Source organism: Onychostruthus taczanowskii, unplaced genomic scaffold (genome assembly GCF_017590055.1).
Source record: "Onychostruthus taczanowskii isolate IOZ18803 unplaced genomic scaffold, ASM1759005v1 scaffold105, whole genome shotgun sequence".
Classification (NCBI taxonomy): domain Eukaryota; kingdom Metazoa; phylum Chordata; class Aves; order Passeriformes; family Passeridae; genus Onychostruthus; species Onychostruthus taczanowskii.
In genome coordinates, this window is record NW_024497078.1 from 174,216 (window position 1) to 193,057 (window position 18,842).

The window sequence follows — 18,842 nt, forward strand, 5'->3', positions numbered from 1 at the left end:
TTTTGAATACCCACAGATCTTTGTGTTCTCTGAATAGCCCCTTAACTGTTTGCAGTCTCCCTGGCATGTAAATCTTTGCAGTTTCCACAGCTGAGGTAAAACTTTGAGCATGACATGAGAAAGTGAATAATGAGATAAAAGTCCCCTAATCTGAAAATACTACTTTTTAATATTGTAATTTGCCATTCATGTTGCTTGAATCGAAAATGTTTATTTTTATAAGAGTGTAGAATACCACTTCTTAAAAATTTGTCACTGTTAGGTACAATATTAGTGTTAGAATGGGAAATGTGGGCTCATTTTAATGGTTACAGATTCTGGCTAATATTCTGGGCTGTCTAGTAAGCATTGATACTTATTTAAATAACTGGTTTAGTGAATTGACTGCTTGATTTAGAAGGCTGAATACTGTTAATCTAGTGTTGCACCTTAGTATTTTGTACTGATGTCAATACAAATTTTTATCTTAAATAAATTGAATCTTTATTTGGGCAATTTTTGGAAAATTGTCTTTTTACTTATCTTAATTTCTGATTTAAGCTTTGCCTGGTTTAGAATGCAGCTGACAGGTTGATAGAAAGTGAGATCTACGTTTGAAGTGACTGTGTATACGTTCTGTGGCTGTTACAACTGTTGATCTAAATGTGTCCTTCTGTACATTTTTACTGCACAATTTTCATTAGGGAAAGAGAACAGCCTCCCCGCTTTGCTCAGCCTGGAACATTTGAGTTTGAATATGCTTCACGGTGGAAAGCTCTTGATGAGATGGAAAAGCAGCAGCGTGAGCAGGTTGACAGGAACATTAGAGAAGCCAAAGAGAAACTTGAGGCAGAAATGGAAGCAGCTAGACATGAGCATCAGCTAATGCTGATGAGGCAAGGTAAAAGCAGATCATCTACCAGTATTAAATTTGTTTTGTCACAGATTTGGGGTTTTTTTTTGTGTAGCATATTGAGCTATATACTTGGACATTTTGCTGGTCACCATTTAATTAAATGCATTTAACTGAGAAAAAGGAAGGAATACTTCTCTGTGCACATATTCCTTGATGATGTGTAGAAATTCATTAGTAATCTGATGAAGAGGTGATTATCTAACTCTGTTTTCTTTGCCTCCTAAATTTATCTTTAGAAAAAAGTTTACTTAGCCTGTTTTTCCTGAATAGGCACATGTGCTCCCATTGTGGAGCCATGCTGTTTTTATAAGGTCTTGTACAGAGCAGAAGGTCTTATGCAGAAGATAATAACATAAAAGCATACCTATATAATAAGATGAAAAGCATAAGGTCTTATACAGAGTGTAATAACGTAGAAGATGTTTTGCAATGCCAGATAGTTGCTGCAGCACCTGGAATAGCAACTGTTTCTTGGTTACTTTTCCAAGAATGATGTTGAAGCAAGTTTCCTTGTAAGCACAGGTGTATATTAGAGGTGAGGAATGCACATGTTAATATGATCCAAGAATGCTGCTGACAATACACAGTACAGCCCTCCCTCGGACACACATTGTAATTTTGTGGGTATGCGTGACTGAGATTTGTAAAGGTGCTTCAGTGCTTAAGATACAGGCTGGATAAATCTACTGTTGATTTATCTAATTGTTAATATTTAACAGTACTACTAGTCCAGTTCCAGGACTCATGCTCTTTAATTTCCTTTGGATTTATTCGCCTGTTGCCTGGACTTGAGGGCAAGATTAGAGATTACTTTGTCTTAAATTCATGTCTTAATTATGTGTTAAACTGAGACAAGATTACAGTGGCCTCTTCATTAAGATAGAAAAAATGATAAAACATGGTAAAACATCTTTGGTGTGTTTTTGGCTATTAGGGTTTCTTTTAAGGACAACATGAAGGAAAAGATATTCTGCTTTTTGAATATTTGTTAAATACTAGTTTTGTATTAAAAAAGAGAGAATTATTCCTTCTGTTAGAGAGCCACTAAAACATGAAAGCATGTGGTGCTACTATTCCAGTGAGAAAATATGTTTCTTTTAGTGTAGGAGGAGGGCTTTTCCCCCTCACAGGTTGGTTAGCAGAGTACCTCTTTGGTACCAGGTAACTCAGAATTTTGTTAAGCTAGTTAGGTTTCTCCTTAGTTACCTGCCAACATTTAATTTTCAGAGCTCTAGAGATTAGTATGTATTCCTTCTGTTTAATCTTCTTGATTCTTCAGCTTCAGTATGCATGAAAATAAAGTGTTTTTTCACTTGTATTTATTTTCAAAGACATCTTCTTCTTGTTGCTCTGAACAGTGTGGGTCTAAGTCCGTGTCGTGCCAAGAATATTGATTATATTAATTGCATCACAGGATTGCAATCCTGTCATTGCATCACAGAAAGATGCAATGACGTTTCTAAGGCACCAGAACCTAGAATTAGTAGTTTTGTATCCCTGGTGCATGAAGTCAAATTTAAAGATGTGTTGAAGTCATTATGAAATAGGAAATAAAATGGAAAATATCATGTTTTAGTTGTGTAGGAGTTAAAAAGATGACAGGAAGGATGAGCTTACTGGTCCATATACTCTAGCAGGTGAAGGTTGTGTTGAAACTGCTCCACAAGATCTAGCAGGACTGGAACTCTACAACATGTTGGTTTGTGTACTCAGGTTTTGGTGGTGTGGTATTAATTCTGAAGGTAGATTTAATTCTTTTGATATGTGTAATTTTTCACTTTGAAGTGTCGTATTTTGACAGACTGAGTCAGAAGTAATTTGTAAAGCAGAATACGTGTTTCCATGTGTAAGTAAATTGCGTGGTATTTCTAATCTATATACTGGTGGTGCATCAAACATTTGTAAATATTCTCTCATAATGATGGTTAAATAGGTTATGAAAATACTGGGAAACGTGACTGAATTTAACCAGAAGCTTAATTTTTATATGAATTATATGGAAGCTTGGCATTTATTTTCCATCTTGAGTATTTTCCATCTATAGAAATATCAGCAGCTAAAATCGCTTAAAGTCTTTGTGGAGTTGATATTCCAGCTTGTAGGAATTACTTCTGATGTGAGAGAACCTTCATCTTCTGCTTTTTGCTGTGTAGAAGGTTGAAGGTAAAATTAAGCCCTTGCTCTTTTATAAGCACAAGAAAGTGCAGAGGCTAATAATAATGCTCTCTGTTTGTTTTCTTTTTTACCCACAGCTGCTTTAGTGCAGATTTTTTTCTGCTCAGAGAAAGGACCTGTCAATCAAGAATTACCATCATTACAGGTCTTTCAATATCAATGGCTCTTGTGCAGAGTTTGAACCTCCAGATCTGTGTTTTCATCCGGCTTAGTAAGGCTTTCTGCCAAGATTTGGCAGCTGTCAAATGATACTGAATCATAATTTGCTATGTTAAACTAACAATTTCAGGAAAGGCAATAAACTATGCTATGGAGAAAAATTAGGAGAACAATGAGAAAAGTAGAGTGCACAAAGGACAGTAAATTATAGTGGTAGAGAGAAAGTAGGAAATCCTGGTCCTGTGTGCACAAGAAATAGGGAACACTGTATAAATTTGGAAGACCAAAGAACTGAAAAGGAAGCATATTTTCCCATAGTGGACAGTGTTGTGTACAAGTTTGAGGAAACTGATTTGCATAACTAAAAAGATATTTTAATTAGTGTAGTGAAGAAATGTGTAGAGAAAATGTGCAGAACAGTTGAACTAAAGCATGAAAGGCATGTAATGGATAGGATGGGAAAATGTAACTTGTGGTATCTGTAAATAGTATCATGTGGCCAATATCCTATGTTAAAAAATAAAAAAAAAACCTGCTTTCTAACAAATGGTAAAATTATTATTCATTGAAGACAGCATAGATTTCCTGGCAGAAATCAATAATGTGACTGGTCAGCAAAAGTAATTACTGTGAGTTATGCTGTACTTCTTAAGGGCATTTTAAGTGCTTCATAGGAGGCTATGGCTGTGCCTTTTATGTGGGGTTAAAAGACTAGTAATTTGTAAGTTGCAGTAAGCAGAGTCATGATAGATCTTCATGGAGGTTCAGACTTCCTTCATGCACCTGAAGTTCTTATGACTTCTCTTGTTCTGATGTGTGCCATGCAGGGGCCTGCAGTAGGTAGTGGAGAACATAAAAGTCCATACATTTTGTGATGGTTTTCTTAGTAGTGTGACTTCAGCAGTATGCAGCGTTGTGAGAAAATTGATGCCCTGTCCTAGATGCAAAACCAGGATGTGATTTAAGGGATTGAGAGAGTTTTTTTTCCTTTGAGAACTCAAAGCTTCTGTTCCCACAGCCTGCTCTAGGGGCTTTGCCCATTTTGTATCTTTCTATGTCTGTATGCCACGGATCCAGTGTTTTTTTCAAGTACTAGACTTAGCTTTATGGAAAGAGATGAGTTAAATGCATTGAAAATTTGGTTTAAAAACTTGGATGTTAGCACTATAATCTGATGGTAATAACAATTTTTTTGTTGTCACATGATTGATTGACAGCTTTTCTATTTAAATGCACTTTTAATCCTGTTAGATCTCATGCGTCGTCAGGAAGAATTGAGGCGTTTGGAAGAGCTTCGAAACCAAGAACTTCAAAAACGCAAGCAGATCCAATTGAGGTATTTTGTCTTCTACTGTGCAGAGGTGTGGCGTGCAGCCTTGTAGGCTTGCATGAATTTAGATATGTTAGCTAAACTTCTCACAAGCATCATGTGTGATGTTTCTGATAATATCATACAATATAAAATATTGGTTTTGAGTGTTGCTTGATTTTTTTTCACTTCAACTCTGCTAATTTTGTTGTAAATTTATGAGATTTCTAATTAGCATAGAAATGTCTTAGCCTATTTTTTTGTTTCATATTTATTTTAACATGACCAGAGCATTGGTGTAATAGATAGGAACTTGCTTCTAAATTTTATGGGCAGGTGATCTGCATGTAGAATCATAGCATTGCAATCTTATAGTCTGACATTGGATTTTGGAAGTTTTTCACTTGATATTCTAGTATGCTGAGAACAATTTTTCTTTTAGGATTTGATTCATGCAAATAATTGTTTTAATGCCTCTTCCAAAGCTTAAGAAAATAGACATGGTCTCATCATACTGATTTATACTTTTTGTTAAATATCATAATAAATGTCAATAAGATAAAAAGAACAGAACAAACACATCTCAGAATTAAAAGTTGTGTCTTTTGGCACTGTTGAAATGTTTTAATCCATAGTGGCTTCTTAAAAACTGGTATATTTTAACCTGCTTACTGATCTATAGCTGAAAGAGCAGGTATAGAATGTATTGGTATTGAAATTACTTGTATTCCAGTAAAAAAAATAAAACAAACCAAAACTTCAAAAGTACTCAAACTCATCAAGCTGAGTAGATTAGTGCCTTTTACTGTGTAAAAAATAAATAATGGCCAGTTTTGTTTATGTGCTTGATCTTATCTCTGAAGCTGAGTGCAAGCCTGAACAGGTCAAGAGACTAAGCTGACATAATTTTGAAAAATATCCTAGGCATGAAGAAGAGCACAGACGTCGGGAAGAAGAGATGCTACGCCAGAGGGAACAGGAGGAGTTGCGACGACAGCAGGAGGGAGGATTTAAGCCAAATTTCATGGACAATGTAAGTACAATTCTATGGTGAAAGTCCAAATCACAAAAGAATTTTTTCATTACATTATTTTTATACTAGTTATTGAATTGCCATCTTCTTTTTGGCTGTTTTTGCTTCAGTATTTCACTGTTCCCCTGAGTGAATTGCTACATATTCAGTAGTGTAGTTACTCTTTTGTATGATGACATCACTCTTAATTTTCCAACAAGCTAGTGATGTAACACCTCCATCAAATGAAGGTGTTCAGATACTAATTTTTTTTTTCACTTGGGAATTGAAATGTTTCAGTAAAATAGTTTTTCTAAGTGGAAGGTGATAGGAATCACCCATCCTGATGTGCCTTACTCTGCCTGAAGGTATAAATTTTAAACCAGTTCATTCTGCTAAGCTTGTTTGAATTACTGGTTTTGGTTTATGCTTAACTTACTAAGCAAGTTTTCAGAAACAAAAAGGGCAATATTAATTTCATATGGAGCTTAAAATCACTCCCCCTATTGACCCTGTGTAAAACTAGATGAGAACATCCAAATCATTACAAAGGAGACTGAAAGATTTTAATGGTGAGGGAACATTTGTCCTTGCTGTAATCTGTACATTATTTATATTAGTAATTTAGGTGTGCTCTTCCTCTGAAGACTCATCCTGCAGGACTAACAAAATGGTGCTATCAGAGGAGTCAGATTCTAAATTTTTTTGGTCAAAGGGTATGACTTTTTTTCTACCAACCAGATCAGTTCAGTGAATGCAAACTGTGTTGCAAATGCTTCAGTTTCTCTTGAATCGGATGCGTTTTACTATTACAGCTATTCCTAGTGAGGAAATAATGAATAAGCAATTCACACAATTGCTCTTTTACATTATTAAAACAGCTGTAGTCTGCAGAAGGGGATTTTGCTCCCCTTGATAGGTGTGACTTCATACATCAATCAGAAATGAACTGCTGGTTTCTCAGCTACTTTCTGTGAAAGAAAAACCTGGTTTACATTCTATACCATGAAATTTTCTGTAAGGTTGCAAAGAATTTATTATGTATGTTCTGAGACATCCTGAGAGATGTTAGAAAATAAATTATTTCCTGTTCTCAGCAGGGCATTTTCCCCCTCGTCTGCTCCTTAGTGTTTTTAGTAAAGATGGGGAGGAAGCAAAATAGTTCCTTTGATTTTATTAAGAGGTGTAATTTGTTTTTGCTCACTGTGTTTTGAGGGACTCACATCCAAAAGCAGATGCTAATTTATTTCCATATGTTCTCACTGTAAAAGAAAACTGCTTTCAGTACCTCTTTTCTTCAGAGAAATGAAGACCAAGGATTCAGAACTCATGCTGTCCTTTAGCGTGTTCCAAATATTATAAAACATAACTGGGGAAATAGCATGTAATAGTCGTCTCATGTAATTTAGAAATAGCACTTACTGATGACTTGTGTAGTGCCAAATGTGAAATGTCATATCACTGTAACATCCTAATGTAGCATCTTTTGGGGTTGCCTGACTTTCTGACCCTGTAAGCTACTTGTCAAAACCTCCTGGCTCCTCTGTGAGACCCATGCTTCTTGCTGCAGAGAGCTGCAGTAACAGCAAGCTGGGGAGCCAACCCACAGCCCTGGGATGGCAGTATCTCCCTCAGATTCCATTGCTGTTTGGAAGTTGTGGCCTGTATTCTGCAGCTTGGTGTGGGGAAAACTAGATAATGTTGGCCACCGCAGCATTTACTGGTTTATTCATATATCTGTCTTGAGATAAGAGTATTTAGTCTCTGTGCTTAAATTGCTTACCACAGTTTGTCCATCCTTGTTGCCTATCTACATTTTTAGATTCAAAACACTATATGAATAGAAACTGTTAAAGTTCTTGTGCTGGACTTGGCAAAAATGTAGGATAAAAAGGGAAGAAGAGTGGTTCAAATGGAAACCACTTAATCACTATGCATAATTTTTATGGCTTTTATACATCAGATTTTTTGGAGGTGAAGGGTGGAAGACTGCTTTGGAAGGCCGTAGCTTTCCCACTCTCATGCGTTACTGAAATTGTTTGTTCATCTGGACCTAATTAATACACTGCAAGAATATATAGATGTAGTTTTGCAGTAACAGCCATACCAAAAGATTTTTAACTTGTATATAACTCATATGAAATCAAAGTGTTGTACAATGATACATGAAAAAATGTGTTCTCAAGAATAGTCTTTAGTATTCTGGTTATGTCTTGACTTAGGTCTTACTTCTAATGCTCTTGAAACTTTAAAAGAGGAAAAATTGAAACAAAATAGCAAGTGATGTGTTTGCTTTCTTTAGCAACAGTTTCTAATCAGGGCAGCTGTGTGACTAAGCATGCCTATCATTTTATAGATGCTTGTTTTAAGATGTTTTTAGATAACTAGTTGTATAGTGTGGGAATTTAAAAAGCCTTGCATTTTCAAGCAGAGGAAAACTGTAAGCCTTTTCTGGAGATTGCAAAATAACACATGAAATCTGATTTCAACTTAGAATTTCTTATACAACTAATTAGTTTTTATTTGTTCTTACTAATGCTCATTTACTGTGAACATATTCCATCTTGCACTTACTTCTACTCTCAGATTACTACTGTACATGTACTGAGAAAGTTATTATCTATTTTCAGAGGTTAGAGTTGACTCTTGATGAGAATTGCTTTTTTTGATACTGTTGGATAGTTTTTTTACCATATCAGCTCTTGATAAACTCTTCTGGCATTATACTTAGAACATACTGAAGTCTTCTGCCAACAAGGTATTTAGCAGGACAATAATAATTGTTTCTAATAATTGTTTTTGTTTCTTAAAAGCTTTGAAAAGTAAGCTTCCTTGACTTATATCCTATCACTTTTTACTGGTCAGTCTAAAACAGGAAGATAAACGGTAAGTGCAATGGCAACCAGAATTGGACCTTCTCATGTAAGGCTGCAGTATTAGATTTTCCTGTTGAAAGTTTCTATCTGTGTCTTTTCCCTAACTCATTAAACTAGGATTTTTTAAAAAATAGAACTATTTCTGAAAAATATCTTGTTATCAAGTTTAATGCAGCTAGCAGTTACTCGATTTTGTTACAGATGATAAAAATATTTTCTGTAAGAGGATTTCTTTTCCTGGAGCATTCTTGTTGCTGGTGATGATGAACATTAGAAATTTGATTGCATTGATTGTTAGTCTAATGGCAGCCTGATGATGCCTAGACAATCTGTAAATCTAGTTGTGTGATCTCTACTAGATAAATTATGAATAAACACTTTCATATTGGTTAGGGTTTTCCCCTTCCTTTCTAAAAGTCAGTTAGTTGAAATGTGTTGTTATAGCTCAATAATTTATATACATTCTGGTTTCACAGTAGCTTAATTGGGAAACTAATTTTCCAGTAATATTCTGCTAATTTTTATTTTGCATACATTCTTCTGGCTGAAAGAGGAACTTGATGATGGTGATTTATTTTGCAACAGCACAAATAATTTTTTAAATAGAAAATACTTCTGAGTGCCAGTAATGCATTAATTACTCAAACATGCAGTGGTTATTATCCAGTTATGGATGGCTCGCTTCAATTTACATTGTTGAATCTCAATCAGAGGCATTCTATAAAATAATTCCTGTTCCAAAACCTGCTTTTATTTGTGTCACCAACTCAGTGTTTACGATTTACTGTATTAAAATAGTTTCTGTATGTCTAAAACAGAGACCAAAAATATGTAGGAGTTGTAGTCCTAGTTTTGTGTGAGCAGATTTACTTCTGTAGTAACACTGTGAAGTAGTGTTGGGTGGGTATTGTACTTAGTGAAACAACAGCTGCAATACCAGCCTTAAACTTACCTCTCTTCTTACTGGTAGTTTAAAGAGGGAATTGAGATTTTTGGACATCTTGCCCACTTCCCTTCAAGGAAATTCCCTTTTTGAATGTGTGTGGGACTGTTTCCTGAGAATTCATCAGTTTCAATTTCTGAATGCTTGCTGGTTTTTTTCATGTAAGACTTCGTATATAAATAGTTTCCTTTTGTATCTCATAGTATTTTCAGGAATTATTTCTAGATGTTGTTTTGCTTTCCTTTAATTTTTTTGCAGAAGCGCTGTTGTCAAGAATGTTGAGTAATTATCAGCATAAAGTGTCAGCTGCTAAAGCAGTGGAGATGCTTCAACAGCAGGGATTGTAGTGGACTTGGATCAAAAGCTGTAAGACAGATGAGAACAAGAAAGTAAAAAGGCACATTGCAAAACAGCAATGACATTCATAGCTTCAGGAATGCCATCACAACATAGTTTTTGTTCTATGAGTTTGGTCCTTCAGAGCAGTTTGTAAATAGTTTTCCATTTCTTACTGTATGGAGGCATGTCTTATCCCTCACTTCTAAGTTTACTTGCAAGTTAAGCATTAGGCATGTTTTAAACAAGACTGTCAGTTAGATTTCCTTGAACTTCAGTAATTCAGGACTAGATTTTTGCAATTCATGCCTGTTTAAGAATAGAACTGTATTTTGATCCTATCTTCTCATTGCATTGTGCTCAAAAGCTCCAGTAATGTAAGCAGTTAGAATTTTCACTGAATGATGAATTGTTTCTTACCTCATGCAAAACTAAACTAAGGCAGATGCCCAATAATAAAATAATGAAACATTTCTAAGAATCTTTTCAAATTTGATAAGTTTTCTAACAATTAATATTGTTTATTTTATCGTGACAGCCTTGTATACTTAACGAAGCTAATGGTAATGAAGCAGTGTGAGTTCATATGAATAAAATCTCAGTTTCTTGCTGCTTCATAAAAATTTTTCTGTAGAGCAGGATTGGGCGAGATGAATTGCATCCTTACTGCAGTCCAGCATACACAGTTCATGTGTGACACCTTAAAGTTTTTTTAAGGGAAAACTAGCTTGGAAAAAGACAAATCATTTAAATGTAGAACTAAAACACACCAACCTGACAAAACACTGCTTTTCTTGGCGGTGGTTTTACTTTAGTGATCAAGTTTCTTCCTATGCATAAGTCAACATAGGATAGACCTTTAAGCAAGCATTTTATAAATACACAGTTTGAGTTTTTGTGGGCAGTCCTAGTTTTGGCAGTAGCACTAAATGATATTTATTTTTTCATGAGTGATATACATCAGTAGACAGATTCTTAAATCATGCATTTCTTCCGTTCCTTGGTGTTTCAGATACTAAATTTATTGCTTTAGGCAAAAATATTACTTCCTTAACAAGCCTTAAAATATTCAATTTATATTGTTTTCAGCAACGAAATCAATTAATTTCAGCCTTTAATTGCATTGTCAGGTAGAAAAAACTATTTAGCTATCATATCTGCTTTTAGTATGAAAAGACATTACATGAAAATCATTGCAGATCTTCAGGTATCTTTTTGTAACGTATTGTGTGCTTATATGCATTAAATGAAGGTGTTTGTGGAATAAGTTCTTTTGGTTGTAAGTATTTCATGACCATTTTAGGGTGGTTCATAAATGATTTTCTAGGTCATGTTTTTATGTATGTCAAGGATGCTACTTAAAGTAATTTTTCAGTAACGGAGCAAATAATTGTTACAATCATATATTTCATTTATATCTATATTTCTGTATGTGTGAACTGTGAGTGTTTAGGCAATGTGATATTTTTGTATTATATTTAGGAGACTAATCTTTTGCTCTGTTGCAGTTGTCTTCTAATGTTTGCACAAAGTGCTTTGGAAAATACTAATGTACTTTATGTGTACTCTCAAATAGAACAAGTGACTATTCACAAGTAATTTTTATAGTTTATTGTGCTGTCAAATGTGCAGTAATCTCCAATATGAATTTAGGTGTTGTGGTACTGCTTTTAAGCCTCCCCAAATTTGTTCTTTTCTACAGTAATTGATAGAGAATTTTCTGTCCATATTCTTTAGATTATCTGGTTTTGTTTATAACTTTACTTTCTCTTAGTAAGAGTGATGATTATGATGCTAAAATAACACTGTCCAGATGCTGCTTATGTAATGGCAAAATGACATTAGTTGTCATCAGTCTCGGTGTTTCATGAGGCCTCAGCTGTAGTAGATGCCATTTTTATTAAATTATTGTTAGAAAGACCTCAAATGCATCTGTACTTGTTTACAAAATACTCCATTTGCTACTTAACTTTTGCTGTTTGATGGATAAAAATGAAAAAATCTAATCAAGAGCAGATTTTATACATCTATAATCTATATTTCACTATTATTTCTGAAAGTTGTTGCTGCTCACAATTTGAAATAAATGATAAATGAAATGATCTTGTTCAACTTAAGTTACTTCAACAGAGTTCTTCAGTTTTTCATATTCTGACAAGAGTCCTTAGAAATTATATATATATATTAAAAAAATTATTTATTGATGTGTTTGATAAATGCCGTATATATTTGAAGAAGCTAAAATTTATGTTTGACTTAATAACTTTAATTTTTTCTTCCTCAGCTACTGGAGTTAAGTTTGACTTGGAGTTTGTACACGTATTTACCCAGACTAAGAAGAAACTAACTTTCAGTTTCAGTTGTCTGCTTGGTACCTATTTCAGACTCATCCACCTCTCTAAATCCTGAGATGTTGCTTGGTGGCACTGAGACTTGCAACTAAAATAACTTCCTCTGCTTAGAACAGTTTGTCTTTGCTCAAGGATCCATGTTAAAAGAAAGAACAAAACTCCCAAGAAGCAATAAATGAGATTTCTGTAGAAATAGTATTTTTGCATGTGAGGAAGACTGTTAATAGGTCTGTTGCATAGTGTGAAGGAAGACTGTTTAGTGACCTGGTTTCTGTCTCTCAAGCCAGTGCCTTCCACATAGTTTTTTTTTCTTAAATGTGACCTTTTGATTAGCCTCCAGCATTTTGCTTCAGTAGCTTTCACAGAGCAGAAAATGTTAATACTGGTAATGCAGTAAACTGATAGAAATAAATATAAATTAACTTAGTGCTGTTACCTGTCTATTGAAACCAGGATGTTATTTTAAAAATTAAAATATTCATTATTTTTCTCATTAATATTTCACAAGCATCCTTGTCAAAGTATTTTTTTCTTATTACTGGAGGTGGTGCTTGTTTTGGGTTATTAGATCATCCATGAGGAAAATGGAGTTTAAATCTGATACTTCTGTCTTCCATCAAGTACACTTTAATTGTGCAAAGATTGGGTATTACTTTCCAATTAATTAGCACTTTTAATAAATAGTGGGTTTTGGTAAGAAGATGAGTTTCAGTAGAGCTGTTTTGTTCAGATGAGGAGTTCAGTAGAAACTGAAACCTAAAGAGTCAATTAAATGTATTTGAGGTTTGCTATTCAAAGATGTTTCTACCTGAACATAATGTTAAATCATAGCACAGTTTGGTTTGGAAGGGGCCATTAAAGGCCATCTAGTTAATTGTCTCCTCCAATGAGCAGGGGCATCTTAAGCTACTTAGGTTGCTCAGAGCCTCACCCCATCCTTAATGTTTCCAGGGATGGGGCATCCACCATCTGTCTGGGCAACTTGTTCCAGCATTTGTTTGCTCTCTTTGTAAATTTTTTTTTTAAATTCCTTTCACCTAGTTGGCATACCCACTCTTAGTTTAAGGTTGTCACCCCATGTCATGTCACAACAGGCCCTACTAAAACATTTGTCACCGTTATGATTTCCTACAGTGGCTAATGGCTTGTTAGTTTAGGCCTAGAATTGTGTAGGATGTAAGAGTGTTTGCATTACTTTTGTTCTGTACGTGACACGAAGCCCTTGCTACAGGTCTCAAATGCAGTTTGGGTTATCTGCTTGTGATAGGATAGCTAGTAGTTGTCTGTTCTAAGAAAAAGACAATATGATGTTGAAACTAGGCTTTGTTTATCTTCAGATTTTGTTTATCTTCCTACATGCTTCTGGGTTTTATAATACTTTAAAAATGCTATTTACTTATGGAGTCTTCCTGTTTGTTTCCCCCACCATTTCTGAATTATTAAACATTTGTTTTAACTATAGGGGAACTTCTGAGTTTAGGTAAGAACCAGCTATTCGTGTTTGTCTCTATTGATTGGGTGGTCCCCATTGAGTCCCTGTCATAATTCTGACCTTTGGGTCTATTGTACATAAATAAAATTCTAGTTTTTGTTGGATATTTTTGATGAAACCAGCCAGTGTAGCTTAAGAGTGTGTGAGCTTGGGTTAAAGTGTTTAGCTAGAAAACAATCTTTCTCAATCTGTTTGGATTTATTCAGATGACCATTTTTTTACACTTTTGATGGAAATACTAGAATTGCCTGATGGAATGTATTATTTTCATCAGTCAGAACTTTGTGCAAATGACAAGCATCTTCCTCATTCATGTCAGCCTCATTGCTCCAGTTTTACAGAAAAGTTGTGTAAAGTAACTGTGGAGCTTGGCTGAAACTGCAGAAAGTTTCACTGATGCTTCTCTGTTTATATTTTCTTATGTTTTAGTGTGCTGTGTGTGTGGGCAGGCCATAAGTTAATTCAAGAAATCTTAAACATTGAACTATTCTGGTTATAAGCTGTTGTGATAAGACACGAAATGATGACACAGACACTGCTGCTCTCGAGGGGAACAAAAAAAAAAAAAAAGAAGACTAACTTTATTTTTTGACTCCAACATTTATAGTTTTCCAAAGGTGACAGTGGATTGGAGGGTGACAGTGCCACCTCTCCAATGCCACTGGACAGACCAAGGGTCCATCAATTCTCTCCACCTCCATGAAAGAATGCAAAACATAGGTTATTTACAGAACTATGTGTGAGAAAGTTTGTTGAAAGAATGTAAACATCAGAAGGCTTAACAAAGTCTTACAAAATCAGGGCGACAAGCAACATCCATAATATCTGTAAAAGACACTGTATGGGAGCTAAAAGTTTCTCCTACAGGACCTCTTTGTAGGATTGAAAGACTTCAGCTTTCAGCTTCCTTTTAACAAATACTTGCAAATTCTATTTACTTGGTAACTCAAATTAATTATGAATTAACAACTACAATTGGACTGGTTTTTATGTTATGGTTTATTTGGCATATATAGTATCTACTTGGTGAGGAAAAGTTGATAATAGAGAGGTCTGGCAGAGTCATATTTAGTGTACTGTAGCTATAACTAGTGGTGTTCTTAAGTTGATTTTGCAGTCTTATAGTTGGCACTTCTACTAAGAAGTAGATTTTCACATAAACATTCCATGATAATGGGTATTCTTGGCTGATTAATTTCTCTTCTAAGTAAACATTGATGACTTTACTACATCTTATTGGATCTTGCATTTGGGGAAAACTCTTTTTTTTTGACTCTTTTAAATATTAGTATAGATTTCGGATCTGTGCAGGGAAAACATAACAATTTGGGAAATCTAAAATGCAGCATTGTTCTATAACACCTGATTTTCAGTTTAGTATTTTAGTGCATTTCTGTATGAAGGTAGAGTTAGCCCAGTCTTTCTTACCAGTTAAGCAGTCCTTCAAGTCCACTCCCACCATGGTAAATAGTGAAGTGCATCTTAAATAATTTGCAGCCTGCCAGGTTGTCTGTTTTGATACTTATCCACTCTTTTGACATTTCTTCAGCTCATATAAAACTAGAATAATTCTAATATTAAATTCTCTAATATGCCTCTGAAGATGTGAATATATTGTGAATGTAGTGTAATTGTTACATGTCTCAGTCATGAACTTGGTGATATGCTGTATATTTCTTCTAGAAAGTACTTTTGTGGGTAAGTAAACAGTAAAGTGCCTTTGAAAAAATATTTGTACTATGTTCAGCTGTTGATCTGTATTTAATTTATATTTTTAATTTTTCTACTGTTACTGAAAAAAGCCAACAGAAATGGGAGAATTTTTTTTATATTTTGGTTCCATTAATCTAAGGTTCTGCTAAGGTTCTGCTCCTAATTCCAGCAGAACCAGATTAATTGATAGAATTGAAAAAGTTGCTATTAAGGGAATTGATATAATGGGATCTCATTTTTCAAAGGATTTCCAAATCTGTTGAAGGTGGTTATCTTCTCTAAGCACCTTTGTCTTGTGAAAATTATTTCTGAATTTTAGCTTAGAATATTTGACAAGCAGATTTTTACCTCTCTTGTGAGTCTTAGTTGTTAAATCAAGGGGAGAATTTGCCAGAATACCTCTATGCTTGTTTTCTCTCAAATCATCAACAACAAAGGCATTTTGGAAAAAGTATGCTTCTTTGCAGTTACATCCTCAGAGAGTGCTTCATATACAGTGAAGGGATATGGTAGGATTTTTTTTTACCTGAACAGATGATGTAATGATGATTGCATGCATGGAATTAAAATATTTTGATTTTGGTCCTAGCTACTGTATATATATACAGTTTGTTTAGGGCCTGATTTTGCCCTCTGTGTACCTTTTTTTTTTTTGATTATGAATAACTTTTATCTCAGGTTACAAGAAAACGAAACAAATTTTTTGTCAGTTTTGTAGATCTTGTGTATATGTTTTACTGTATTTTAACAAATGGAAATAAGAGAGGTGGGAGAAAAGCTCACAAATTATGTTAAAGCAGTGGTTTAAATGCAATATTAAAATTCAGTGAAGGAGCAAGTAACTACAAGACAAAACAATGAAGCAGAAAAGGTATAAATTGCAATATGGAACCAAGTTCTGTTATCAACAGAATAGGTTCCATGGTATAGCTTGGCTTCTTTTAGACCATTTTCTTTCTTGTTAACAAGTTAGGTTGTAATTTGAATTTTGAGCTGTAATACATTCTGAAAGTATGAGTTCTTGTGTAAAATAAAGCTGTTACTTTGGTGTGTATTAAATAGTATTGTCTTTACCCTTTAGAATTAACCTTTTCTTTAATCTTTAGGACTATTAAATGTTGCTGGTTAATGATGTATCCCCTAAAGATCTTTGTATTGAGAGTCACGTTAGTGCAATTAAACTGCTTTCTTTTCCAAAACTGTCAGTTTAGACCTGGTTTAAACATCCTGTGAGGACTGATATATTGAAAGGAAGCTAACTTTAGTTCAGACTGCATTTTGCATCCAGCTGTAAGAGAATGACAAAACCAAAACATTCTGGGAGGTTCACAGCTGTTTAACAGTTTACTGTAAAAGTATTTTAAATAATAACTTCTATTTACAATGCTAAATAGTTTTGAGGAGTTTTAATTGCATTTGTTTAATTGGGTGTTTTTTCTCTGTGGGCTTTAGCTATCAAGGACTGTCCTTAGCAGCTGATGCAGAAGGAAAATGAGATCCCATAGGAGTTGAAGACTTCTTGTTCTCAGAACTAAAAGAAGAGAACAAATATGTAGTGCATAGAGGTTTTTCACAAATACGTCCCTACACTTTTGCTGTTAGTTTTGAAAGAAATTCCCTTCTTCAAGTAAAATTGATACTTCCTTTGTAATCTTATTGAAATGACAGGAATACTTAAAAAATATGCAGGACTAGTGATAATTTTTCTTTTCTGTAATTGTAGTTTTTACTATCATTAGGAGTGGTTTTCCAGTTTGTAGCATTTACTGGAATATGTCTATCTGATTGTATTTCATGCAATATATATTCCTGATTTTACCTGTGTGATACTTTTTTAATGTCGAGGGTTTTTAGTGTTGGAACATAATGAGTCATCTCCATCAGCTTTATTCATGACTCCAGTAAGAAAACAGTAAATTGCCTTTGTCTCCTCCAGCCTTCTTAGTATGTTTTTTTGAAGATTGAGTCCTGGTGACAGCTATTAAACCTAATGGAAATTATTTTCATTAGAATTCCTGTTTGAAAACAGGACTATATAGTTTACTGCATGCTATATGTTTTATAGCTACAGTTACTATAGTATTTGTGTACTACAGTACTACTACTACAGTACTACAGTTACTATAGTATTTGTGTAGATTTGTGTGAAGTAAGAGAGATTATATTTTTTTAGACTCTTAGATGAGCACTGTCACTCAGTGCCTAGAGTTTTGAATAGTTTAGGCTGGAAGATATTTTTGGACTCATCTAGTATGATGCCCAGCTTGGAGTAGGGATCAGCTCTGAATTTAGACTTCAGTGCTCAACACATACAAATCTTGGATTTTGAAATATCAATACTTTTCATGTAAAATTACTTACTGCTATTGTATATGAACTCTGTGGAGATATTGTAACTTTTGGATTTTACATAGAGATCTTAATTGAGGAACAAACCGAAGAGGGAAGGGTGACAAGAAGGGGTGGATGGAAGAGAAATCTTTTATTACTTTATAACTTCTTACTGCCACTTCCAGTGCACTTGTCAGTGCAGTGAAATAGTGGACTATTCTGAGGAAAAGACAAATCACGCATAATCAGAAGTATCCCCCAGATTCTAGTTTTGATTGCTAACTAGTAGCTTTAATAACTTGCATGATTTATGCCATTAAAATATAGGTGTCTTTCAGTAAGTTACAATTTAAATAAGGTTTAAGGGCCTTATGCCTCATTAAGAGGTCTTTGGAAATAATTTTTCTTTTCCGGAAGGAACTTAATGAAATAAACCACACTAGAAGGGAGTAATGAATTCTAGTAAGAGGTACAGAAATGTCATACCTGTTTTGACAAATATATAGTCTGTTAGAGAATAAAATTCAGTTTTCATGTTAATGAAAAAAAATTAGAATCAGCAGCACTGTTAATTACATTTTGCTCTACATACACAGCTTAGATAAAGTGCTAACTATTAGTTTCACGTTTATGGGGAAAGTGTTCTTTTCTTGTTAAGGCATTTTTTGGATGCCATGTCTTAACACTATTGTGGTTACTGTACTATGAAAGGTAAGTAAATAGTTGCATGTTCTTCTGGCCACAAACCATTGAAATCTGTGTGTTCTGTCATCATAATGTTTCTGAGATGTCTTGCTTTTTTGCTGTTCTGAAATTTCCCCTGCCATATTTTGTTCATACCATAATTTCTGACAGTTTTGTTACCATGAATATTGCATCACTTGGAGACAAGATTAATTTTTGCTGGGTTGCTGCAGTTGCAAGGTCTATTTTTAAGGAAAAAAAGTAGCACTGGTTTGTCAGTTAAAAAAGTCATGTTTATGACTTCATGACTTTGTATTTTTACTTGCAGTTTGACCTGTATCAATTCCTAGATGTTTTTCCAAAGATGTAGTTTCATGGTTTTGTAGAACACTTAAAAATAGTGTAATACATTTAACAAATTCAGAAGAATTATCTTGGCTGTTCTCTGTATGTTTAGACTGCTGTATCAGTGGTGATAAGAGGTGTAAGAACATAGCACATGATATACCTCAGATACTTTGGAAAACTGGTTTCAAGTACTTGGTAAAAAGGAGAGATTCCATACT

The 18,842-nt window shown here is 34.3% G+C and overlaps 1 protein-coding gene across 7 annotated transcripts in view; it reads left to right on the forward strand.

The window, feature by feature from the left end:
• PSPC1 (paraspeckle component 1) overlaps positions 1-18,842 on the forward strand; it is a 58,275-nt gene that overhangs the window by 5,455 nt on the left and 33,978 nt on the right. For 6 of the 7 annotated variants that reach the window (XR_005953405.1, XR_005953406.1, XR_005953407.1 and 3 more), the window contains exons 4-6: positions 684-880; positions 4,481-4,565; positions 5,463-5,571. Coding sequence is in view for 4 of the 7 variants with exons in the window: in XM_041414664.1 (XP_041270598.1) it covers positions 684-880; positions 4,481-4,565; positions 5,463-5,571 (391 nt within the window). In the remaining 3 variants the exon portion in view is untranslated. Of the gene's footprint in view, positions 1-683; positions 881-4,480; positions 4,566-5,462; positions 5,572-9,627; positions 10,845-18,842 lie in introns of those variants that run through there. The other variant, XM_041414673.1, reaches the window with a different exon arrangement.